This window comes from Hypanus sabinus, chromosome 1 (assembly GCF_030144855.1).
Source record: "Hypanus sabinus isolate sHypSab1 chromosome 1, sHypSab1.hap1, whole genome shotgun sequence".
Lineage (NCBI taxonomy): Eukaryota > Metazoa > Chordata > Chondrichthyes > Myliobatiformes > Dasyatidae > Hypanus > Hypanus sabinus.
In genome coordinates this window covers 42,559,218-42,585,065 of record NC_082706.1, presented here as the reverse complement: position 1 = coordinate 42,585,065, position 25,848 = coordinate 42,559,218, and the positions used below count along the sequence as shown (strand labels likewise).

The window sequence follows — 25,848 nt, the reverse complement described above, 5'->3', positions numbered from 1 at the left end:
AAGAGCCTGTATTGCGCTGTAGGTTTCCCATGCTTCTAACAAACCCTCGCGAGACATCCCACTCATTCCAGTGATTAGTTCGCTGTCACACCAGAGATCTCAGGGGATTCAGGGAGAGCTGGAAAATTAGATGCAGAATTGCTCAGTGGTTTGATGCAGAGGGTGTTGGTTCTTTCTTGGATTGGAAGCCGGGGACTGCTGGTGTTCAGAGCTCTGTGCTGTGACTCTCGACTTCAAAGTTTGTCACTCTGATCTACATCAATGATTTGTAGAAGGCATAGTTCTCATGCGGGGATTTACAAGATTGGAGACGTAGGTGGGCTGAGAAATAGAAAGTGAAGTTTAATACGGATAAGTATGAGGTTCTGTGTTTTGGGAAGACAAAGGAGGTCACTGTTTTCACAGTAAACGTTAAAGTGCTGGAGAGCGTTGTAGAATGCAAGAACCTGCAAGTACAGGTTCCCTAAAAATTGTGAGACGGGCAGACAGAGCAGCGAAGAGGGCGGTTTGCACGCTGTCTTCATCAGCCAGATCACTGAGCAGAGGAGTTGAGATGGGAGATTTTGTTGCGGCCATATTAGAAATGATGTACTCACCCTGCTGTAGGAAAGATGTTATTAATATGCAAAGGGAGCAGATGAGATTTACGAGGATGTTGCCGGGACTCGAAGACCTGAGATATGGGGAGAGGTTGGGCAGGTTGGGACTTTATTCACTGGATCATAGAAAGTGAAGAATACTCATAAATGGGCCATAGATAAAGTATAAGTATTCCCCACCCCCGGTGCTGGGGAATCAAGCTAGAGGGCTTCCGTGCTGTGATACCGTGATATTTCCGACAGGCGGACCCTACCGCAGAACGTCTCGGTCCTCCAGGGCTCTGGCCTCATCCCAGCAGAGCGGCACGCCTCGGCATAGCTGGAGAGAGCCTGGCAGAGGCTGGCCTCCAGGCCGCCGGTGGCGCACAGGTCATAGACGCAGCTCTGCTCGAAATCCTGAGGGTCGATAGCGGCATGGCAATGTCGGAAGGGGCCGTTCTGGGCTCGGAGGAGGCCGCAGGAGGACGGCAACGAGTAGCGCTCCGCCTCGGTGCAGTCTCCGCACCCATCTGTGCAGGTGTCCCCGCATAGGTCACCTCCGCCATCGCCATCCGCCCTCCAACTGGCCCCGAATATCCCCGGCGAGGTCGTAAGGTTCCCGCTGCGCGTGCGCAAGTCGTCGGAGGGGTCCCCGTTCATATTCCCGCACATCCCACAGACGGCTCCGTGATAGGTTCCTGGCAGGGTGATCGAGGCGTGGTGGGAGCCATCGTAGGTCACGGACAGTCCGAAGTCCGCTGTCGCCCTCATAGTGAACCCGGCGGTCCGGACTTGGAGTCGGCCATCCTCGAGGAAGACCGGGACGGAACTCCGGGTCCCGTTCACCTGTAAGACAATCGTCAGGACTGTATCAGTTCCACGACAAATCACACAGCTCCGCATTAGTCCCATAACTCATCCCACTGCCTCATTCCCTCCCACATCACTGTCAGTCCCCAAACTAAACCCATGACCCGCGCTCTCCCAACTGCCTTATCATTCAGCCCTGAAACGAATCGCAGTGCCCCACATCGAACCACAAACATTCAATCCCAATCACTCTCCGCCCAGAGAGCGTCCGGCATCAGGAGGAATTCCAACTATTTCGAGCTAAAATTAATGAACTGAAACAGTTATTCTCCCGCCGATTTACCAGGACGTAGTTGGTAGTCCCCTTGAGCATAATAACTTCAGTTCCGTAGACCAGGAGACGGACAAGTCTCACGAACGATACGGCCACGCTCCCGCGGTTCTCGTTCGCTCCCTCCACCCTGTAGTAGGTCAAGTCAGACAGTCCATCACACAGCTCGGACAGGACATAGGTGCACGTCCCCTGGAAGTGGATGACCCTCTGGTCGAAGGTGTAATAGTGGGGGTCTCCGTAAACGTCGCAGGTCTTCATCGAGACTGGGCGGCAGGCGTGGAACGGTGGAGCAGGAACGCAGATCTCTGCCGCGCCGCACGGTTCAGAAACACACGTTAACAACCCTTCCGAGGAACATTTACATTTGGTTTGGCAGCTTCCATTGACCCACACTGTCTCGTTTTCCCGAACGTACATTCCTGCGGAAATATTTAATGCGTTACACACTTACTCCGGAGCAACCTCTCAGGTTAACAGGAATCAGAATCCGGTTTATTATCATTGACATATGACACGGAATTTGTTTCTTTGATTTCTGAATGCTTCGTGAACCCATGAACACTAGCGCGCTATTTCTCTTTTGCACTATTTAATTTCTCTAATGGTGTCTTTAGCTATCCAGCTATCTATCCATCCATCTATCTAATTTATCTATTTATCTACAGTAAGTACTTTGTCCATATTTATTCATTATCTTACTTAGTTGTTTATTGTAACGTATAGTACTCTTAAGTATTGCGCTGGACGGCTGCAACAGAACAAGAACTTTCACAACGTATGTCAGTGATTAAAAGAACAACCTGATTTTGATTCTAATTATTTTGCAGGAGGGCTACCTTACAATCTCCTCCCTTTCAGAATTGAAGGCAGCAGAGACCGGGGAACAGGAGAGGAGATGAACCTCGGGGCAGATCAACCTTTGTCATATTGAACGGCAGAACAGCGAACCGCTTCTACTGCTGTTGTCTTGCGTTCTGTACTTTACCCTGCAACATTTTGATTCCTGCCACCGATTGATTTTCAGTCCAATTCTACACTTTCCCTTCGTTCTTGTATCTAGAGTTATGGAACTAAGAAAAACACAACACGGAAATAGGCCCTTCCGCTTATCTTAACCATGCCGAACCATTTAACCTGTCCCCTCGCATCAACCCGCACCGGCACCATAGCCCTCCAAACTCCTACATCCAGACTTCGCAAATTCACTTGCACCGTTTGCGCTGGCAGCTCTTTACCTTCTGGCTGAAGAAGTTTCCTCCCATGTTCCCCTTAAACTTTTCACCTTTCTCCCTTAGCCCATGACCTCTGGTTGCAGTCCCACACAAGCTCAGTGGGAAAAAAGCCTGCTTGCATTCACCGTATTTATACCCCGCATATTTTGTATACCTCTATCAAATCTCCCCTCAATCTTCTACGTTCCAAGGTACAGCATAATGTCCAAACCTATACAATCTTTCCTTATAATTCAGGTCCACCAGACCCAGTAACATCCTTGGAAATCTTCCCTCTACTCTTTCATCCTTTCCTGTAGGTAGGTGGCCAAAACTACACACAATACTCCAAAATAGGCATCAGTGTTGTCTTATACAACTTAACCATAATATCCCATCTCCTGTACTCAATGCATTGATTTATGAAGGCAAATGTGCCTCTTAACGATACTATTTGTCTGTGGTGCTACTTTCAACGATCTAAGCTTTCTAAGCTTCTCCTCAATGTTATAAGTGAACGCACACCTACGACTTCCACTGGCAGCTTATTCCACACTCACACCACCCTCTTAGTGAAGAGGTTCTCCTTTAGAATCCCCTTACCCTTAAGTATTTTACTTTAATGGGTAACGTCTAGTTCTACATGCACTCACCCTATCTATAACCCTCAAACTTTACACACATCTATACAAACTCCCCACCTCCCTCCCCAACCCCCTCCCATTCTTCTGCACTGTAGCGAATAAGGTCGGAACCTGCTCAACCTGTCTGAATAACTCCAATCCTCAAGTCTTGGCAATATCCTTGTAAATTTTCTCAGACCTCTTTCAGGTTTATTTCAATTTACTTGCAGAACAAGGTCCCCAGACCCACTTGCCAGCGTTTGACACACATTCTTCAACACCTTTCCGATCCATGTATCTGTCCAAGTGTCTTTTTGCACTGCTGTCAACGTACCTGCCTTATCAAATTCCTCTGGCAGCTAGTTTCACATACGGACAACCCCCTAAGTGAAAGATGCCCTCACTTTCCTGTTATTTTTCTCCCCTCTAACGATAAATCTGTGCTCTCTAGTTCTTGTGTCTCCATTCCTGTTTATTCACCATATTTATAAACTCGTGGTTTATACGCCTCTAAATCACTTCCCAGTGTCCTACATTCCAAGGAATAAAGTCCTAGGTTGTCAAACCTGTTCCGAAATCTCAGTCCCTCAGGTGTTGACAATATCAATCTTTTCTGCGCTCTTCCCAGTTTATTAAGTATTATTACGATCTATGTTCGTCATGAATTTAACATCACTGTAAGATGGCCCCTTAGTCTCAATCGCTATCAGATTAATATCAACTTCAGCGTAATTAAGTAGATATAATCAGTTCAGAGTCTAACTGTGATCACAAGAGCTAGAAGTGGAACTTAAGTGCAGATTATATTCTCCTCAAACCAGAGATCAGGCGCTTGGGGCTCGGGGGTTAGAGGGGAAGACAGAGATAGGACAAATTGGAAGTGTGTGGGAGAGGAAGAGAGCTATCCTATTGAAAAACAGTGGTTTAATTCGCTAATATAATTTAATATTCCTTACCATTATATATACAACCCTCGAGTGCTTTGAATGTATCCGCCCTGAAGACCCATCGACCAGGTTCGTCCACGTTGCTGGTTGTCTCGATATCGATTATCTCTGGCGTGTGGGACCCAGGAATCGAGAAAAAGTTCAGGGAGTCCCCGCTGTTGAAGCCAGCCTATTTGGGGATAAGGTGGGTGGGGTGTAGTGGGAGGTGGGGAAGGGAAAGAAGGGAGGAGAATGAGTTGTGAGGGACAATAGAGCAGCTACGGTGGAATGGCGGAGCTTACTCAATGAGCCTAATGGCCCAATTCTGCTCCAAAGTCTTACTGTCCCGCTTTCCTATTCTGAACACGTATACCTGTGCTGGGGTCCCGCCAAGTCTGGTCGACGCGTTGCCGCCGCTCGCTGCTCCGGTGGTCCATTCAATATTCCCGTAGTTAAAGATGATAAATGATTGTAAGCCATCGGTAATCAGGACCGCCTGGAAACTGTTCACCTACAATGTAAAAACAGTCACTGTGACGCAAAGTGTGAAAGGGTGCCGAGGATTCGATATTACATACAAGAGAAAATCTGCAGATGCTGGAAATCCAAACAGCGCACACAAAATGCTGGAGGAATTCAGCAAGCCAGGCAGGATCTATGGAAAAGAGTAACAAGTCGACGTTTGCTGATGTCCTGATGAAGGGTCTTGGCAAGAAACGTCCCGAAAATCTTTTCCACCGATGCTGCCCGGCCTGCTGAGTTCCGTCGATAGTATTACATTGACGTATTGTCACTAAGAAACAGTTTTAGTTCACAGCTTTTTAATCTAATGCGGTAGTATAACACCAAGGTTAAGTCAGTGAGGGCGGGAAACGGGGTCGGGTGGGATTCACAGGAACGGGAATTGGAGTCTCCCTGTGTCGAGAAGGAGTGAGAAACAAGGTCTCAGTTGGTTAAAGGGGGCGAGGAACATCAAATAATAAACTGCCTGACGAACAATTGAGTTCTCAAATGGTACGGTACCGGATTATTGGAAATGGATCTCGGAAACCATAATAGATATTCGAATGGATGGAATGAATACCTTGGAGGACTGGGAGCCATAATAAGCAACGTTATCCCAAGTAGCCACAAACACCCAGCGAGCTTGAAATTCGATTCCGGGTGAGTACTTGCGGACGTCCGCCGTGGCCCGTTGCAGTAACGCTTCCTCGGTACTCTCGCGGTAGTAGACGTTGCCACCCAGCCTATTGTCCACATCTGCCCAGAACGGGGCAATGAAGGCGCGCCCGTCCGGTAGTGGGAATGCAGTAGATGTGTACTGGCTCACAGGCACGACAAAGGAGATGACACCGTTGTTGTTGACCTGTGGGGTTCAGCTTTGTTAGCGTTAATCGGTACAGCACACCCCACGCCTTACCAGCGAGGGTAAGAACAGCGCCAGCGTCAACAGTTCCTTCAATTCCACGCAAAAGCAGATATTCCTCGACATACTAAGATCCTCCAGATTGTTTGTTGCTCCAGCTTCTACCCCCATATTCTCTCTCCTGTGTCTTTTCAGAGTCACTACATAACAGAATCGAGCTATTCCATGCATCAACCCTCCTCCGCCATCCCATCGGGGCTGATTTATTATCCCTCTCAACCCCATCCACTGATCAAGAACTTATCAGCTTTCGTTTTAAATACACTCAAATGACTTGGCATGCTCAGCTGCTCTTGGTACGATTTCCATTGATTCACTGAGCTCTAGCTTAAATAAAAAAACCAATCTATGCTTTAAATGGACGTCCCTCAATTCTAATGCAGTGTGCTCTGTTGTTAGGTTCTCCCCATTATAGGAAACAGCCTCTCTACATTCCACTCTATTTAGGCCTTTCACTATTCGATAGGTTTCAATGAGACCCCCTCTCATTTTTCTAAACTTCAGCGAGTACAGGCCCAGAGCCATCACACTTTCCTCATAGTTTAACCCCTTCACACCCAGAATCATTCTCTTGAACCTCCTCGGGCTCTCTCCAATACCAGCATATTTTTTCTTAGATAATGGGCCAAAAGCTGCTCATGATACTCCGTGCAGTCTGAAATATGCCTTTTCAAGCGTCAGAATTAAACACTTGCTCTTATATTCTAGTCCTCTTGAAATGAATGCTAATATTGCATTTGCCTTAATTTATAAGTTAACACTGACTCAATTTATAAGTTAACCTTTAGGGAATCCTGCACATTGACTCCCAGGCGTGTTTGCAGTTCTGATATCTGATTCTTTTTGCCCCAATTAGAAAATAGTCTATGTTTTACTGCTATATTAGTTACAATTATGCAACTACCTTTTCTTTGTCCATTCTCTGATACTATTTAAATCCTTCTGCAGACTCCCTGCTTTCTCAACACGACCTAACCTTATATCCTCATCACTTTTAGCTACAAAGACATCAATTCCATTATCCAAATCATTGACAGGTATCACGAAAAGAAGCAATCCCAACTCCAACCCTGTGGCTGTGTTGAACTAATCAAATAGGTAACAATGCCTAACTGAAGTAATCCTGCCTGCCAAGACAATCCCCATATCTTTCTATTCTCTGCACATTTGTAGACCACCTATCTCGGAGCCGCTTAAATGCCTTGGCATATTTGCCTCCACCACCATTCCTGGCAACACACTCCATCCACCCTCTAAACTGTTTGTAAAAGATTTGCCGCCACATCTGCCATGAAAGTACCCCTTCTCACTTCAGAAAGAAGCCCTCCAGTTTTGAACATGTCTACCCTGGGGAAGAGACACCGGCTGGTCGACTCTATCTATTCCTCACCAGGACGAAGCCACCTCATCCCAAAACCCACCAGTGCACTTACATACAAGGAGTTGTAGGATCTTTCAAAGAATGGGAACCATGTTGAGATGAATATGTTTGGGGAGCTTCCATCATCGCTGACCGGATTGGTGATATCGCCACTACTGGTACCAAATGGGTAGAACAAATCGCCTGTAAAATCACAGCAACTTTGAGTTCACAATTACAGAAATAGGCAGCATTAAAATTATTCTTGAATATGACATAAGAAGCAGCCAGTGCAATCAAAGACCCCAGCCAACCCTCCACCCCCCCCCCCACCCCCCAGATTTCTCTTTTCTCGTCACTCCCATTGGGAAGAAGACACCTGAAATCCTGCAAACATGTACCACAAGCTCAACTACAGCTTCTACTCCGCTGTTATGGAAGTATTACATGGTTCCTCAGTACAATGAAAGGGACCTGAGCACCAATGCTTCCCAGGACCCTGTCGTTCACTGTTCTGAGTAAACTCTTCACCATCCTCTGACCGGCATGAGAACAGAAGAAAATCTGGCCGAATGGTGCCACGACGACAATCTCTCACTCAATGTCTGCAAAACCAAAGAGCTGATTATCGAGAATATGCGGAAGAAGTCTGAGGCCAACGAAACAGTCCTCATTAGGGATCAGAGGCGGAGAGGGTCAGTAACTGTTTGGCATTATCATTTCAGGTATCTGTCCTGGAACCACCATATCAATGACATCAAAAAGACACGACAACGTCTCTGTTGTTTGAGAAGTTTGTGTAGATTCAGCTGGTTATCTAAAACCTTCACAAACTTCCATAGGTATTCAGTGGACAGTATCCAGACTGGCTGCATCACAGCCTGGTACAGAAACACTAATGTCCAAGATCAGAAAAATACACTAATTTTGTTCATTTACAAATCAATCAACAGCACTCATACTCTGGATGAATTCCTCCATTGATAACTATTAGGAAGTAGTACACAATTTCATAGTGCTGTAGAAGTATTGGCCGAGTTCTAATTTGCTCCATATTTCACTGAAATACATAATAGGTTATTCAGTTAAATCGTAGTTTATCTTTTGATACCATTTTAATTATTTCCATGTAACTTCAGCTAAGAGGGACAGGTGTTTAATTAAGCTAAAATGTACTGGTCCTGTTGTGTCTCAATTAAATAGAATCCATCGATTTTTATCATTTGTCAGTTATCTGACTTTTTTTTTGTATTAGCACAGATATGTCATCTTTTGCACGTTGATTCCTTGTCAGACTTTATTTATGTATAACTTTTCATGAATTCCACTGTATTTCTTTTTATGTAAATGCTTGCAAGAAATTGAATCTCATGTGGTATATACATACTTATATATTATAACTTCTGCTAATTCTTCCAGAGTCCTTAAATGCATCCCACCGGGACCAGTGGGCATGTCTACCAGTTTCTTGATCACTGCACTCTTAAGTGTCAATGACTGCATCGAGGTTCTCCCTTCCCATTGCTGCCATAACATCTGTCTTTGGCATGTTAGACGTGTCTTTGTGAAACCCAACAGAAAATAGTCACTAAAGGCCTCAGTGATATCCACATAACCTATTATTAATAACCCCTTCTCATCTTACAAGTTCCCACGTTCACTTAAGCCACAGTTACTATTCTATATCAATACCAAAACTTGTACTGTCCATTCTTTCTATTTTATGTTAGTTTACTTACATAATCATCCTGCCATTTCTTTGTTGATTTCTTTGTGGCTCTTCCCTTCTTTTTGAAGTCTTCCTAATCTTTCAGTTTCCCACTAACGTGCTCTAGAATTAAGGTCACCCTGACCAAAATAAAATTGAAAAGAATTCCTCCCCAGGCCGCTTGCACCTGGAGTTATGCCCTCTCGTACCACACCCCTCTTTCATGTAGCAAGAGACTTTCTTTTTCTAGAACATAGGAATGAACGAAAATAGCTCTTACGGCAAATTCTGGGACTGCGCCAGGCGGGAACATGCACTCCCTCGAGGATGCATCCTTTCTCGTAAGAGGTGATGGCTCTGCAAAGCCGTGCACCACTTGAGCCATGGAGGCACAGGTCGTACACACAGGACCTGTAATAGTTCTCAGGGTCCAGACGACGGTGACAAACAGCGAAGGGTCCCGCGATGTCGAGGATGATGGAGCACTGGGACTCAAAAGAGGGAGACTGGGGGCACCGAGGTTCCGTCACGTTGGTGTTATCTTCACATCTACAGGAGAACAAACTTCAGTGTATGGCAAGCCAGTTATGGTAGGCGGCCATTTTGTCTGTGTGAGACCCGTTCACCCGTGAAGGAGTATAGGTGACGGAGCGGTACCCCTTGCGTGTGAGCGATTGACAGAAAGAGACAGAGAGACAGAAATAAAGAGACAAAGTGAGAGACAGAAATAAAGAGACCGCGAGAGAGAGGGGGACAGAGAGAGAGAGATAGAGACAGAGAGACAGAAAGATACAGACACAGAGAGAGAGAGGGAGAGAGAGAGAGAGAGAGAGAGAGAGAGGGAGAGAGAGAGAGAGAGTGAGGGAGAGAGAGAGGGAGAGAGAGAGAGAGAGAGAGCGAGAGAGGGAGAGTGAGAGAGAGAGAGAGAGGGAGAGAGAGAGAGAGAGAGAGAGGGAGAGAGAGAGAGAGAGAGGGGGAGAGAGAGAGAGAGAGAGAGAGAGAGAGAGAGCGAGAGAGAGAGAGAGAGAGAGAGAGAGAGAGAGAGCGAGAGAGAGAGAGAGAGAGAGAGAGAGAGAGAGAGAGAGAGAGAGAGAGAGAGAGAGAGAGAGAGAGAGAGAGAGAGAGAGAGAGAGAGAGAGAGAGTTGTCCTCTCCAGTGGTGGGTGAAAGGAGCTGTTTCTGTGCTGTACAACATGATGCCTCCGACACTCAGTGATCCTAATCCCATTTCCTACTCTTTCACTTTCTCATCCACTCTCTCCCCCCGATCCCACCTTTCGAGATTCTCCCCTTGCCCAGTCACCAGGTGGAAATTTACAGTCATTGGTTAGCCCACTGACACCGGATCTCTGGTTTGTGGAACAGAACCGCCTTCTCCATGGAAGCAGTTCAGTAGCGGCACAGTTTGATAGGGTGGTAAAGAATGCAGACAACAGGCCTGCCTTTATTAGTCATCGTGTGTAGGTATAAAACTCTGGTCGAGAGAATCGCATTCAGTTCTGGTCACCAAATTACAGGAAGGATTTTGAGGCGTCGAAGAGGGTGCAGAAGAAGTTCCCCAGGATGCTATTTGTATCAAAGGGAATGAACTATAAGGGGAATTTGAACCTTGGTTGTTTTCTCTGTAGTGGCCGAGGCTGGGGGAGAACGGATAGAAGTTTACGAGATTACGGGAGAGATAGAAAGAGTAAACAAGTGGAACGGTTTCCTATAATCTAGAAATATCTAATATCAGAGGGCATGTGCTTAAGGCGAGAGGAAGAATGTTCAAAGGTGGTGTGCGGGGCAAATTAAATTGTACTCAGCCTTCTCCTTACACAGTGTCCATATCCCTGTATATTCTTGTCTGCCTCTTTCTAAGAGACTCTTGAATGCACCTATCGCATCAGCCTTCACCATGGGGGCTGAGGTGTGAACTTATAGAGGTTTATAAAACCATGAGAGGTATAGATAACGTAAATGGTCACAATTTCCCGCTGGGTCAGGGATTCTAAAGCCAGGGGGCGCGGTTTAAGATGGGAAGGGATAGATTTAAATGTACAAGTTTTCCACGGACGATGAATGGAAGGAGTTGGTGCAGGAAGTGGTAGACCCAGGTACAACAAAGACCTTCCAAAGATATTTGGACAAATACATGGATAGGAAAAGTTCAGAAGGAATGTTCGCGGTGTAGGTTAATAGGTTGACTCAACGCTGTGGGCTGAAAGGCCTATCCTGGTTCTACTGCTCCATGTTCTAAGATACTTTCCCTAAGCAAATCGGACTGTATAGACAAGTGTTCTGCAGGCCATTCCCACCTCTGAGAGCTGTCGGTGATTCCCTAGAGGTACCTGGGCTCGCTGCCGTTTCTGGAAGGCTCCAGATCGTCATCAGAAGGATCGTCATTCCAGTTGCCACACATCCCACGCAGGAAGCCGGCGTAGGACGGCCCCACCCTCACAAAGATGTTCCCCTCCCCGTCGAAACGCACTTCCAGCTGGGACGCTGTGACAGCTATGACATCATCACCCACACTGGATAGGTTGGCGACGGAGGGGATGATGAAAGGAGGAGAGATGAGTGTTTCATTCATCTGAGCGGAAAAGCAAGTTGAGAAGTTAGTTTGTTTGTCCACTTGATACCATTCTGTCTTCCTCCACACCATCTCATCACTCACGCCTGAGGTCAGACACAGAGTGAAACTCCCTCCGCACCATCCCATCATACACTCGATGGGGTCAGACCAAGAGAGAAGCTCTCTCCACACCGTCCCATCAGTCATGCCCGAGGTCAGACACAGTAACGTTCCCTCCAAACCGTCCCATCACACAATCCTGGGCTCAGACACAGAGTGAAGCATCCTCCACAAGACACTATCGCTCACGCTCGAGGTCAGACACAGAGTAAAGCTTCCTCTACACTGTCCCATCGCACACTCTTGCGATCAGATACAGAGTGAGGCTCCTTCCTCACAATCCCATAAATTTCGAGTTTATTGTCGGATGCTCAAGCCCATGTGTACACATGTGCAAAAAGAAACTATCTGACTCAGCATCACAGGCACTGAGCATCGGAGGCACAACATTCACAAGCACTGTAGTGTAAAGCTCAGCGCAGCACTTTACACTGCCAGCCTGACTGATCGTGGTTCAATTCACGCGCTTGCAGCGCATGGGCTTCCTCGTGATGCTCCGGTTTCCTCCCGGATTAACCGAAGTGTTGGGAAGTAGTTGCCATCCTATGGTGACACCAGAAGTTTGGCAACACATGCGGGCTGCATTACGCTGCACAATACTCTACGCAATAACTGCTACAGTCCGTGACACTCAGTATTCTGGTCTATGCTACTGATTCCTCCCCTCTCCACACAATACGTCCTACTGTATGCTACTCACTAAACTCACTACGCCACTCGCCACGCTGCTTGATTCTTCGTGGTTCATCCCTCGCGACTCACCGTCGGCTGCCTTCCCCTCTCAAGTACGAAGTCGGCGCCCACCAGCTGGACCCTGACACGGGTGACCCCCTCTGCCTTCTCGCCCTCCTGCCACTTCTCCGCTGTCACTCGGAACCAGGGGGCAGAGGCATTGTAGCAGACCTCGGCCAGCGTGTGGGTGCAGTGCCCGCGGAGGCGGGCCGGTCGGCCGTCGAAGCTGAGGAGGTGGGCCCCTCCGCCTGTGACGGTGCAGAGGGCCTGGGCGGTGAAGCAGCCTCTCCTGCCCCCGCGGATGGTGCACACCTCCCCGGCCTTACAGCCCAAGGGGACGCAGTGGACTCTTCTTTCCTGGGAGCACTGGCACACCTCTGCACACTCTGGAGACACCCTTCGCTCTCCCAACTGCAAATACACAGAACAACATTAGTTCCTGGCAGAAGGACAGCCACTGCAGTGAGAGCGTGAGACGCAGAGATAACGCATGTGCTTGTGTGTGTTAGAGACAGTGTGTGCGAAACACAATGTGTGCATGTGGGTGTGAGAGAGCAAACTGCATACGTGTACAGCAACTCACACAAACTGCTGGAGAAACTCCGCAGGCCAGACAGCATCCATGGAAAAGAGTAAAAGAGTTGACGTTTTGGACCGAGACCCCCGTCGGCTGTTTACTCTTTTCCATGGATATTGCTTGGCCTGCTGAGTTCCACCAGCATTTTGTGTGTTGTTTCGGATTTCCCGGCAAATTTTCGAGAGTTTGCATACGTGTATGTGTGGATGAAATAGGAAATGTATGTGTACTTTAGCTACAGTGCATGAGATACGGCTACAGGTTCAGTACGCCAGAGAGAGAGTGAGAGAGAGCGCGCGCCCGTGGCACAGAGCGAGCGACAGAGACACAGAGCGCCACACGGAGCCAGAGAGAAAGAGGAACAGAGCGAGGAAGGATCCCGAGAGTGGAGGAGTGGAGAGCGAGCGCGCCACACGGAGCGAGCGAGAAAGGGAGGAGTGCGCGCCACGCGGAGCGAGCGAGAGGGGGGAGCGCGCGCCACGCGGAGCGAGCGAGAGAGGGAGAGACGCATAGCCAGTGTGAGCGAGAGAGCACGAAAGAGTATGTAAATGTGTGCGGAAAAACTCGCAGCCTCGGGCCACCGTGGTTCATCGGCCCAGTTGTGCGTAGGACCGCGACGAGACTGAGCTCTGCTTGACTCCCTCTCTTGCCTTCATGTAGACACCGTGATGTAAACAGCCGCAGCGATCCCGGGGGACGCATTCGCTCCCGTCGCGGAAGTATCCCGGATCACAGAAACACCCTTCCGAGCACGACTCGTTGCAGTGTAAAGTGGAGGAATTGAAGACACAATCCCGGTCGCACACATTCCCACACGCCTCATAGTGACTGTTGGCCGGACACCGGATGCCTGGAAGACAGAATGACAGTATAAACCTCGCCAACGATCTGAGCGAAGCTCTCAAACCCTCTCTACATGGACTCTGTACATTTTGCTGCCTCGGTGAATCCAAGAAAGCTTGCCGTGCCCCTGATTCCCCGGGAAGCTAAACAAATTCAGCGTGTTCCCGGTGCCCCTCACTGAATTATTACCACTGTCCATAGAAAGTTCCCAGCGTGAGGCGGGGTCTGATAATATTGGCTGCTTTGCAGGAAGGATGTGGAAACTATCGTAAGGGTGCAGAAGAGATTTACAAGGCTGTTGCCTGGATGGGAGAGCATGCCTTATGAGAATAGGTTGGGACAACTTGTCCTTTTCTCCTTGCAACGATGGAGGATGAGATGACCTGATAGAGGTTTATAAGATCATGAGAGGCAATGTTCATTTTGATAGTGAGAGGCTGAAGCCCAGGGCTGAAATGGCTAACACGAGAGGATACAGTTTTAAAAAGCTTGGAAGTAGGTACAGATGAGATGTCAGGGGAAAGTTGTCGCTTAATTTATAAAAGCGCAAGGGAGTGGTGAGTGCGTGTAACGGGCTGCCCGTGATGGTGTTGGAGGTGGACACAAAGGGTCTTTTAAGAGCCTCCTGAAAAGGTAATGCACGTTAGAGTGTTATGGGTAACCGGAGATAATTTCTAAAATAAGTACATGTTCTGCACAGCATTGTGGGCCGAAGAGCCTGTATTGCGCTGTAGGTTTCCCATGCTTCTAACAAACCCTCGCGAGACATCCCACTCATTCCAGTGATTAGTTCGCTGTCACACCAGAGATCTCAGGGGATTCAGGGAGAGCTGGAAAATTAGATGCAGAATTGCTCAGTGGTTTGATGCAGAGGGTGTTGGTTCTTTCTTGGATTGGAAGCCGGGGACTGGTGGTGTTCAGAGATCTGTGCTGTGACTCTCGACTTCAAAGTTTGTCACTGATCTACATCAATGATTTGTAGAAGGTATAGTTCTAACGCGAGGATTTACAAGATTGGAGACGTAGGTGGGCTGAGAAATAGAAAGTGAAGTTTAATACGGATAAGTATGAGGTCTGCGTTTTGGGAAGACAAAGGAGGTCACTGTTTTCACAGTAAACGTTAAAGTGCTGGAGAGCGTTGTAGAATGCAAGAACCTGCAAGTACAGGTTCCCTAAAAATTGTGAGACGGGCAGACAGAGCAGCGAAGAGGGCGGTTGGCACGCTGCCTTCATCAGCCAGATCACTGAGCAGAGGAGTTGAGATGGGAGATTTTGTTGCGGCCATATTAGAAATGATGTACTCACCCTGCTGTAGGAAAGATGTCATTAATATGCAAAGGGAGCAGATGAGATTTAGGAGGATATTGCCGGGACTCGAATACCTGAGATATGGGGAGAGGTTGGGCAGGTTGGGACTTTATTCACTGGATCATAGAAAGTGAAGAATACTCATAAATGGGCCATAGATAAAGTATAAGCGTGCAGTTCCACCCACACCACCCCCCCCCCCCCCAACCCCCGGTGCTGGGGAATCAAGCTAGAGGGCTTCCGTGCTGTGATACCGTGATATTTCCGACAGGCGGACCCTACCGCAGAACGTCTCGGTCCTCCAGGGCTCTGGCCTCATCCCAGCAGAGCGGCACGCCTCGGCATAGCTGGAGAGAGCCTGGCAGAGGCTGGCCTCCAGGCCGCCGGTGGCGCACAGGTCATAGACGCAGCTCTGCTCGAAATCCTGAGGGTCGATAGCGGCATGGCAATGTCGGAAGTGGCCGTTCTGGGCTCGGAGGAGGCCGCAGGAGGACGGCAAAGAGTAGCGCTCCGCCTCGGTGCAGTCTCCGCACCCATCTGTGCAGGAGTCCCGGCATACGTCCCCTCCGCCATCGCCGTCCGCCCTCCAACTGGCCCCGAATATCCCCGGCGAGGTCGTAAGGTTCCCGCTGCGCGTGCGCAAGTCGTCGGTGGGGTCCCCGTTCATATTCCCGCACATCCCACAGACGGCTCCGTGATAGGTTCCTGGCAGGGTGATCGAGGCGTGGTGGGAGCCATCGTAGGTGACGGTCAGTCCGAAGTCCGCTGTCGCCCTCATAGTGAACCCGGCGGTCCGGACTTGGAGTCGGCCATCCTCGAGGAAGACCGGGACGGAACTCCGGGTCCCGTTCACCTGTAAGACAATCGTCAGGACTGTATCAGTTCCACGACAAATCACACAGCTCCGCATTAGTCCCATAACTCATCCCACTGCCTCATTCCCTCCCACTTCACTGTCAGTCCCCAAACTAAACCCATGACCCGCGCTCTCCCAACTGCCTTATCATTCAGCCCTGAAACGAATCGCACTGCCCCACATCGAACCACAAACATTCAATCCCAATCACTCTCCGCCCAGAGAACGTCCGGCATCAGGAGGAATTCCAACTATTTCGAGCTAAAATTAATGAACTGAAACAGTTATTCTCCCGCCGATTTACCAGGACGTAGTTGGTAGTCCCCTTGAGCATAATAACTTCAGTTCCGTAGACCAGGAGACGGACAAGTCTCACGAACGATACGGCCACGCTCCCGCGGTTCTCGTTCGCTCCCTCCACCCTGTAGTAGGTCAAGTCAGACAGTCCATCACACAGCTCGGACAGGACATAGGTGCACGTCCCCTGGAAGTGGATGACCCTCTGGTCGAAGGTGTAATAGTGGGGGTCTCCGTAAACGTCGCAGGTCTTCATCGAGACTGGGCGGCAGGCGTGGAACGGTGGAGCAGGAACGCAGATCTCTGCCGCGCCGCACGGTTCAGAAACACACGTTAACAACCCTTCCGAGGAACATTTACATTTGGTTTGGCAGCTTCCATTGACCCACACTGTCTCGTTTTCCCGAATGTACATTCCTGCGGAAATATTTAATGCGTTACACACTTACTCCGGAGCAACCTCTCAGGTTAACAGGAATCAGAATCCGGTTTATTATCATTGACATATGACACGGAATTTGTTTCTTTGATTTCTGAATGCTTCGTGAACCCATGAACACTAGCGCGCTATTTCTCTTTTGCACTATTTAATTTCTCTAATGGTGTCTTTAGCTATCCAGCTATCTATCCATCCATCTATCTAATTTATCTATTTATCTACAGTAAGTACTTTGTCCATATTTATTCATTATCTTACTTAGTTGTTTATTGTAACGTATAGTACTCTTAAGTATTGCGCTGGACGGCTGCAACAGAACAAGAACTTTCACAACGTATGTCAGTGATTAAAAGAACAACCTGATTTTGATTCTAATTATTTTGCAGGAGGGCTACCTTACAATCTCCTCCCTTTCAGAATTGAAGGCAGCAGAGACCGGGGAACAGGAGAGGAGATGAACCTCGGGGCAGATCAACCTTTGTCATATTGAACGGCAGAACAGCGAACCGCTTCTACTGCTGTTGTCTTGCGTTCTGTACTTTACCCTGCAACATTTTGATTCCTGCCACCGATTGATTTTCAGTCCAATTCTACACTTTCCCTTCGTTCTTGTATCTAGAGTTATGGAACTAAGAAAAACACAACACGGAAATAGGCCCTTCCGCTTATCTTAACCATGCCGAACCATTTAACCTGTCCCCTCGCATCAACCCGCACCGGCACCATAGCCCTCCAAACTCCTACATCCAGACTTCGCAAATTCACTTGCACCGTTTGCGCTGGCAGCTCTTTACCTTCTGGCTGAAGAAGTTTCCTCCCATGTTCCCCTTAAACTTTTCACCTTTCTCCCTTAGCCCATGACCTCTGGTTGCAGTCCCACACAAGCTCAGTGGGAAAAAAGCCTGCTTGCATTCACCGTATTTATACCCCGCATATTTTGTATACCTCTATCAAATCTCCCCTCAATCTTCTACGTTCCAAGGTACAGCATAATGTCCAAACCTATACAATCTTTCCTTATAATTCAGGTCCACCAGACCCAGTAACATCCTTGGAAATCTTCCCTCTACTCTTTCATCCTTTCCTGTAGGTAGGTGGCCAAAACTACACACAATACTCCAAAATAGGCATCAGTGTTGTCTTATACAACTTAACCATAATATCCCATCTCCTGTACTCAATGCATTGATTTATGAAGGCAAATGTGCCTCTTAACGATACTATTTGTCTGTGGTGCTACTTTCAACGATCTAAGCTTTCTAAGCTTCTCCTCAATGTTATAAGTGAACGCACACCTACGACTTCCACTGGCAGCTTATTCCACACTCACACCACCCTCTTAGTGAAGAGGTTCTCCTTTAGAATCCCCTTACCCTTAAGTATTTTACTTTAATGGGTAACGTCTAGTTCTACATGCACTCACCCTATCTATAACCCTCAAACTTTACACACATCTATACAAACTCCCCACCTCCCTCCCCAACCCCCTCCCATTCTTCTGCACTGTAGCGAATAAGGTCGGAACCTGCTCAACCTGTCTGAATAACTCCAATCCTCAAGTCTTGGCAATATCCTTGTAAATTTTCTCAGACCTCTTTCAGGTTTATTTCAATTTACTTGCAGAACAAGGTCCCCAGACCCACTTGCCAGCGTTTGACACACATTCTTCAACACCTTTCCGATCCATGTATCTGTCCAAGTGTCTTTTTGCACTGCTGTCAACGTACCTGCCTTATCAAATTCCTCTGGCAGCTAGTTTCACATACGGACAACCCCCTAAGTGAAAGATGCCCTCACTTTCCTGTTATTTTTCTCCCCTCTAACGATAAATCTGTGCTCTCTAGTTCTTGTGTCTCCATTCCTGTTTATTCACCATATTTATAAACTCGTGGTTTATACGCCTCTAAATCACTTCCCAGTGTCCTACATTCCAAGGAATAAAGTCCTAGGTTGTCAAACCTGTTCCGAAATCTCAGTCCCTCAGGTGTTGACAATATCAATCTTTTCTGCGCTCTTCCCAGTTTATTAAGTATTATTACGATCTATGTTCGTCATGAATTTAACATCACTGTAAGATGGCCCCTTAGTCTCAATCGCTATCAGATTAATATCAACTTCAGCGTAATTAAGTAGATATAATCAGTTCAGAGTCTAACTGTGATCACAAGAGCTAGAAGTGGAACTTAAGTGCAGATTATATTCTCCTCAAACCAGAGATCAGGCGCTTGGGGCTCGGGGGTTAGAGGGGAAGACAGAGATAGGACAAATTGGAAGTGTGTGGGAGAGGAAGAGAGCTATCCTATTGAAAAACAGTGGTTTAATTCGCTAATATAATTTAATATTCCTTACCATTATATATACAACCCTCGAGTGCTTTGAATGTATCCGCCCTGAAGACCCATCGACCAGGTTCGTCCACGTTGCTGGTTGTCTCGATATCGATTATCTCTGGCGTGTGGGACCCAGGAATCGAGAAAAAGTTCAGGGAGTCCCCGCTGTTGAAGCCAGCCTATTTGGGGATAAGGTGGGTGGGGTGTAGTGGGAGGTGGGGAAGGGAAAGAAGGGAGGAGAATGAGTTGTGAGGGACAATAGAGCAGCTACGGTGGAATGGCGGAGCTTACTCAATGAGCCTAATGGCCCAATTCTGCTCCAAAGTCTTACTGTCCCGCTTTCCTATTCTGAACACGTATACCTGTGCTGGGGTCCCGCCAAGTCTGGTCGACGCGTTGCCGCCGCTCGCTGCTCCGGTGGTCCATTCAATATTCCCGTAGTTAAAGATGATAAATGATTGTAAGCCATCGGTAATCAGGACCGCCTGGAAACTGTTCACCTACAATGTAAAAACAGTCACTGTGACGCAAAGTGTGAAAGGGTGCCGAGGATTCGATATTACATACAAGAGAAAATCTGCAGATGCTGGAAATCCAAACAGCGCACACAAAATGCTGGAGGAATTCAGCAAGCCAGGCAGGATCTATGGAAAAGAGTAACAAGTCGACGTTTGCTGATGTCCTGATGAAGGGTCTTGGCAAGAAACGTCCCGAAAATCTTTTCCACCGATGCTGCCCGGCCTGCTGAGTTCCGTCGATAGTATTACATTGACGTATTGTCACTAAGAAACAGTTTTAGTTCACAGCTTTTTAATCTAATGCGGTAGTATAACACCAAGGTTAAGTCAGTGAGGGCGGGAAACGGGGTCGGGTGGGATTCACAGGAACGGGAATTGGAGTCTCCCTGTGTCGAGAAGGAGTGAGAAACAAGGTCTCAGTTGGTTAAAGGGGGCGAGGAACATCAAATAATAAACTGCCTGACGAACAATTGAGTTCTCAAATGGTACGGTACCGGATTATTGGAAATGGATCTCGGAAACCATAATAGATATTCGAATGGATGGAATGAATACCTTGGAGGACTGGGAGCCATAATAAGCAACGTTATCCCAAGTAGCCACAAACACCCAGCGAGCTTGAAATTCGATTCCGGGTGAGTACTTGCGGACGTCCGCCGTGGCCCGTTGCAGTAACGCTTCCTCGGTACTCTCGCGGTAGTAGACGTTGCCACCCAGCCTATTGTCCACATCTGCCCAGAACGGGGCAATGAAGGCGCGCCCGTCCGGTAGTGGGAATGCAGTAGATGTGTACTGGCTCACAGGCACGACAAAGGAGATGACACCGTTGTTGTTGACCTGTGGGGTTCAGCTTTGTTAGCGTTAATCGGTACAGCACACCCCACGCCTTACCAGCGAGGGTAAGAACAGCGCCAGCGTCAACAGTTCCTTCAATTCCACGCAAAAGCAGATATTCCTCGACATACTAAGATCCTCCAGATTGTTTGTTGCTCCAGCTTCTACCCCCATATTCTCTCTCCTGTGTCTTTTCAGAGTCACTACATAACAGAATCGAGCTATTCCATGCATCAACCCTCCTCCGCCATCCCATCGGGGCTGATTTATTATCCCTCTCAACCCCATCCACTGATCAAGAACTTATCAGCTTTCGTTTTAAATACACTCAAATGACTTGGCATGCTCAGCTGCTCTTGGTACGATTTCCATTGATTCACTGAGCTCTAGCTTAAATAAAAAACCAATCTATGCTTTAAATGGACGTCCCTCAATTCTAATGCAGTGTGCTCTGTTGTTAGGTTCTCCCCATTATAGGAAACAGCCTCTCTACATTCCACTCTATTTAGGCCTTTCACTATTCGATAGGTTTCAATGAGACCCCCTCTCATTTTTCTAAACTTCAGCGAGTACAGGCCCAGAGCCATCACACTTTCCTCATAGTTTAACCCCTTCACACCCAGAATCATTCTCTTGAACCTCCTCGGGCTCTCTCCAATACCAGCATATTTTTTCTTAGATAATGGGCCAAAAGCTGCTCATGATACTCCGTGCAGTCTGAAATATGCCTTTTCAAGCGTCAGAATTAAACACTTGCTCTTATATTTTAGTCCTCTTGAAATGAATGCTAATATTGCATTTGCCTTAATTTATAAGTTAACACTGACTCAATTTATAAGTTAACCTTTAGGGAATCCTGCACATTGACTCCCAGGCGTGTTTGCAGTTCTGATATGTGATTCATTTTGCCCCATTTAGAAAATAGTCTAAGTTTTACTGCTATATTAGTTACAATATTGCAACTACCTTTTCTTTGTCCATTCTCTGATACTATTTAAATCCTTCTGCAGACTCCCTGCTTTCTCAACACGACCTAACCTTATATCCTCATCACTTTTAGCTACAAAGACATCAATTCCATTATCCAAATCATTGACAGGTATCACGAAAAGAAGCAATCCCAACTCCAACCCTGTGGCTGTGTTGAACTAATCAAATAGGTAACAATGCCTAACTGAAGTAATCCTGCCTGCCAAGACAATCCCCATATCTTTCTATTCTCTGCACATTTGTAGACCACCTATCTCGGAGCCGCTTAAATGCCTTGGCATATTTGCCTCCACCACCATTCCTGGCAACACACTCCATCCACCCTCTAAACTGTTTGTAAAAGATTTGCCGCCACATCTGCCATGAAAGTACCCCTTCTCACTTCAGAAAGAAGCCCTCCAGTTTTGAACATGTCTACCCTGGGGAAGAGACACCGGCTGGTCGACTCTATCTATTCCTCACCAGGACGAAGCCACCTCATCCCAAAACCCACCAGTGCACTTACATACAAGGAGTTGTAGGATCTTTCAAAGAATGGGAACCATGTTGAGATGAATATGTTTGGGGAGCTTCCATCATCGCTGACCGGATTGGTGATATCGCCACTACTGGTACCAAATGGGTAGAACAATTCGCCTGTAAAATCACAGCAACTTTGAGTTCACAATTACAGAAATAGGCAGCATTAAAATTATTCTTGAATATGACATAAGAAGCAGCCAGTGCAATCAAAGGCCCCAGCCAACCCCCCCCCCACCCCCCAGATGTTCTCTTTTCTCGTCACTCCCATTGGGAAGAAGACACCTGAAATCCTGCAAACATGTACCACAAGCTCAACTACAGCTTCTACTCCGCTGTTATGGAGGTATTACATGGTTCCTCAGTACAATGAAAGGGACTCTTAGCCTCACAATCTCTTCTCCTCATGGTCCTTGCACCTTATTGTCTGCACTGTGCTTTCTCTGTATCTGTTACACTTTGTTCTGCTTTCAGTAACCACTTTACTTCGTTCTCCCTCAAGGCACTGTTTAATGATCTGATCTGTGTGGACTTTATGCAAGATTCATCTCGAGACATGTGACAAGAATATTCCAATTCAAGTTCGCCTGTTAGCTGATACCATATACTCACACTCTCTCTGAGAAAAACATCCCTTTAAATCTCACCCTCTCTTTTTCAACTTATGCCCTGTAGTTTTCAACTCCTCTACCTTGAGGTAAACAACTGTGAGTCCTATCTATAAACACTGTGAAGTGTATTGGTTAACTAATGTCACATGTAACCTGATATAATGAAAAACTTTATTTTGCATGCCATCCATACAGATCATTTCATTGCAATGATGCATTGAGGAAAGAACGAATTAAGTGTTACATTTACGAAGAAACTGAAGTGCTGGTGGACAATAAGATGCAAGATCATAACCAGATAGATTGTGAGCTTAAGTGTCCATCTTATCATACTCGCGAACCATTTTATAGTCTGATCACCATGGGGTAGAAGCTATCCCTGAGCCTGGTGGTACATGTTTTCAGACTTTTGTGTCTTCGGCCCATTGGGAGAGGGGAGAAGAAGGAATGTCGAGGATGGCTGGTGGCTTTGTGGAACAAGGAACAATGCATCACAACAAAGGGCCTTCAGCCCTTGACGTTGTGTGACCCGCATAAACGCATTTCACAGTCAATCAATCCCTTCCCTCTTATCCAGTCCACAACCCTACAGTTTTCTATCATTCATGTGCCTGTCTAAGATTTAGTTAAATATCCCCAATTACCTGCCTCTATCACCACACCAGGCAGTGCATTCCACACAGCCACTACTTTGTGTAAAATATCTACCACTGATATCCTGCCAAACTTTATTAGACTGACCTTCAACATTTATAAGAAACTTTACCCCGTACATCCTCACTTAGGTATTGACCACTGCTGACCTGCGGGAATTCATGTTGGCTTTTCCTTCTATCTATGCCTCTCATAATTTTATACACCTCTGCCAAGTTGCCCCTTAACCTTTGTCACTCCATAAAGAAAAGTCCCATCTTGTTCAATGCCAGGCACAGAAAATGTGGAGGAACTCAACAGGCCAGACGGCATCTATGGAGAACAGTCACCAGACGACGTTTTGGGCAGAGACCCTTCAACAGGACTGGAAAAAGAGACAGGAAGTCAGAAATAGGAGTTTACGAAGGGGGTGGGGAGTACAAGCTGGTAGGTGACAGTGAAACCAATAGATGGAGAGGGGTGAAGTAACATGGATTGACATGTTGGAATGTGAATGGGAAGAAGAATTGAAATGGTTGGCTGCCAGGCTATCCTGCTTATTCTGATGGATGGAGTGTATGAGTGTGGATGAAGTGATCTCCCAATCTGTGTCAGGTCTTTCCGATATAGAAGAGGCCACACTGGATGCACCAGATAAAGTAGATCACCCTAGCAGACTCACAAGTGAAGTGTCGTCTCACCTGGAAGGACTGTTTCGGGCACTGAATGGTAGTGAGGGAGGTGGTGTAGGACTAGGTGTGGCACTTGTACATTTGCAAGGATAAATTTCAGGAGGGAGATCGATGGGAGGAAATGTGGACAACGGAGTCATGTAGTAACACAGAACGTGCAGGGGGAGGGAAAGTTATGCTGACGGTGGGACCCCGTTGAAGATAGTGGAAGTTACAAAGAATTACGTGACGCATGCGGAGGCTGGTGGGGTGGTAGGTGAGGACAAGATCCCTTTCACTGGTGTGGTGGTGGGAGAATAGGGTGAGGGCAGACATGCGTGAAATGGAAGAGAGGCCGGTGAGGGCAGACATGCACAAAATGGAAGAGAGGCGGGTGAGGACAGCATTGGTGGTGGAGGAAAGAAACTCTTAGATAGGCAGATGAATGATAGAAACTGGAGGGCTATATCGGAGGTGTGTTGGGGAATGATGGGTGGCTTTTTGTGCGTAACAAAACCATGAGGGGGATAGACAGGGTGAGGGCATTGTCTTTTCCCTTCTTTCGGGGAATTCGAGAACTTCAGGGCAGAGGTTCAAGGTGGGATGGGAAAGATTTAATACGACCATTTTACTCAAAGGGTGGTTTATATGAGAAATGAGCTGCCACTGAAAGTGATGAGGGAAGGTACAAAAACAACTTTTAAAAGACATTTGGAAAGGTGAACGGATCGGAAAGGTTTTGGGGAATTTAGACCAAGTGCAGGAAAATGGAACTACCTTGGACTGGACACCGTGGTGTGCATGGATTGGTTGGGCTGAAGGGCCTGCTTCCACTAACTCGATTAGAAACTTAATCAGTGGAGCTTCTTCAGCCAATACAGGCTGGGTCTGTCCTTCCTGGATCAGACGTAGTAACCTTCTCTCCAGAGCAGAGAAATCTAAAATTTTAGGGAAATAATAGGTAGGTTCAGAGGAATGTGTTTTTTTTATAATCCCTCCCTTCCCAGAATGTGTTTGGGATCTGGGAAACCCTGCCTGAGCACCAATGCTTCCCAGGACCCTGTCGTTCACTGTTCTGAGTAAACTCTTCACCATCCTCTGACCGGCATGAGAACAGAAGAAAATCTGGCCGAATGGTGCCACGACGACAATCTCTCACTCAATGTCTGCAAAACCAAAGAGCTGATTATCGAGAATATGCGGAAGAAGTCTGAGGCCAAGGAAGCAGTCCTCATTAGGGATCAGAGGTGGAGAGGGTCAGTAACTGTTTGGCATTATCATTTCAGGTATCTGTCCTGGAACCACCATATCAATGACATCAAAAAGACACGACAACGTCTCTGTTGTTTGAGAAGTTTGTGTAGATTCAGCTGGTTATCTAAAACCTTCACAAACTTCCATAGGTATTCAGTGGACAGTATCCAGACTGGCTGCATCACAGCCTGGTACAGAAACACTAATGTCCAAGATCAGAAAAATACACTAATTTTGTTCATTTACAAATCAATCAACAGCACTCATACTCTGGATGAATTCCTCCATTGAAAACTATTAGGAAGTAGTACACAATTTCATAGTGCTGTAGAAGTATTGGCCGAGTTCTAATTTGCTCCATATTTCACTGAAATACATAATAGGTTATTCAGTTAAATCGTAGATTATCTTTTGACACCATTTTAATTATTTCCATGTAACTTCAGCTAAGAGGGACAGGTGTTTAATTAAGCTAAAATGTACTGGTCCTGTTGTGTCTCAATTAAATAGAATCCATCGATTTTTATCATTTGTCAGTTATCTGACTTTTTTTGTATTAGCACAGATATGTCATCTTTTGCACGTTGATTCCTTGTCAGACTTTATTTATGTATAACTTTTCATGAATTCCACTGTATTTCTTTTTATGTAAATGCTTGCAAGAAATTGAATCTCATGTGGTATATACATACTTATATATTATGACTTCTGCTAATTCTTCCAGAGTCCTTAAATGCATCCCACCGGGACCAGTGGGCATGTCTACCAGTTTCTTGATCACTGCACT

General features: G+C 47.0%; 2 protein-coding genes across 2 annotated transcripts in view; both read right to left on the bottom strand.

Moving 5' to 3' along the window:
• Positions 1-13,549, bottom strand: part of LOC132398528 (alpha-tectorin-like) — a 37,027-nt gene extending 23,478 nt beyond the window's left edge. The window contains exons 1-10 of the mRNA XM_059978174.1: positions 13,523-13,549; positions 12,412-12,792; positions 11,306-11,547; positions 9,257-9,525; positions 7,342-7,472; positions 5,567-5,848; positions 4,856-4,993; positions 4,513-4,672; positions 1,732-2,141; positions 854-1,424 (exon numbers count right to left, since the gene is read on the bottom strand). Of these exons, the coding sequence (XP_059834157.1) occupies positions 854-1,424; positions 1,732-2,141; positions 4,513-4,672; positions 4,856-4,993; positions 5,567-5,848; positions 7,342-7,472; positions 9,257-9,525; positions 11,306-11,547; positions 12,412-12,792; positions 13,523-13,549 (2,611 nt within the window). The remainder of the gene's footprint in view (positions 1-853; positions 1,425-1,731; positions 2,142-4,512; positions 4,673-4,855; positions 4,994-5,566; positions 5,849-7,341; positions 7,473-9,256; positions 9,526-11,305; positions 11,548-12,411; positions 12,793-13,522) is intronic.
• On the bottom strand, positions 13,546-25,821 carry LOC132398483 (alpha-tectorin-like). The gene is made up of 8 exons (XM_059978044.1): positions 25,806-25,821; positions 21,879-22,009; positions 20,105-20,386; positions 19,394-19,531; positions 19,051-19,210; positions 16,270-16,679; positions 15,392-15,962; positions 13,546-13,808 (listed from the first exon to the last, which is right to left on the bottom strand). Exons 1-8 carry the CDS (start codon positions 25,819-25,821, stop codon positions 13,546-13,548), a joined length of 1,971 nt encoding a protein of 656 aa, XP_059834027.1.
• Positions 25,822-25,848: the final 27 nt, after the last annotated feature.

Excerpts from the sequence above, each read along its gene's own strand:
- LOC132398483 (XM_059978044.1), bottom strand. Across the intron at positions 15,963-16,269 it reads GGACTACCAACTACGTCCTG|GTGAACGGGACCCGGAGTTC; the intron begins GTAAATCGGCGG and ends ATTGTCTTACAG. Across the intron at positions 13,809-15,391 it reads GAGGACCGAGACGTTCTGCG|GCATCCGGTGTCCGGCCAAC; the intron begins GTAGGGTCCGCC and ends TCTGTCTTCCAG.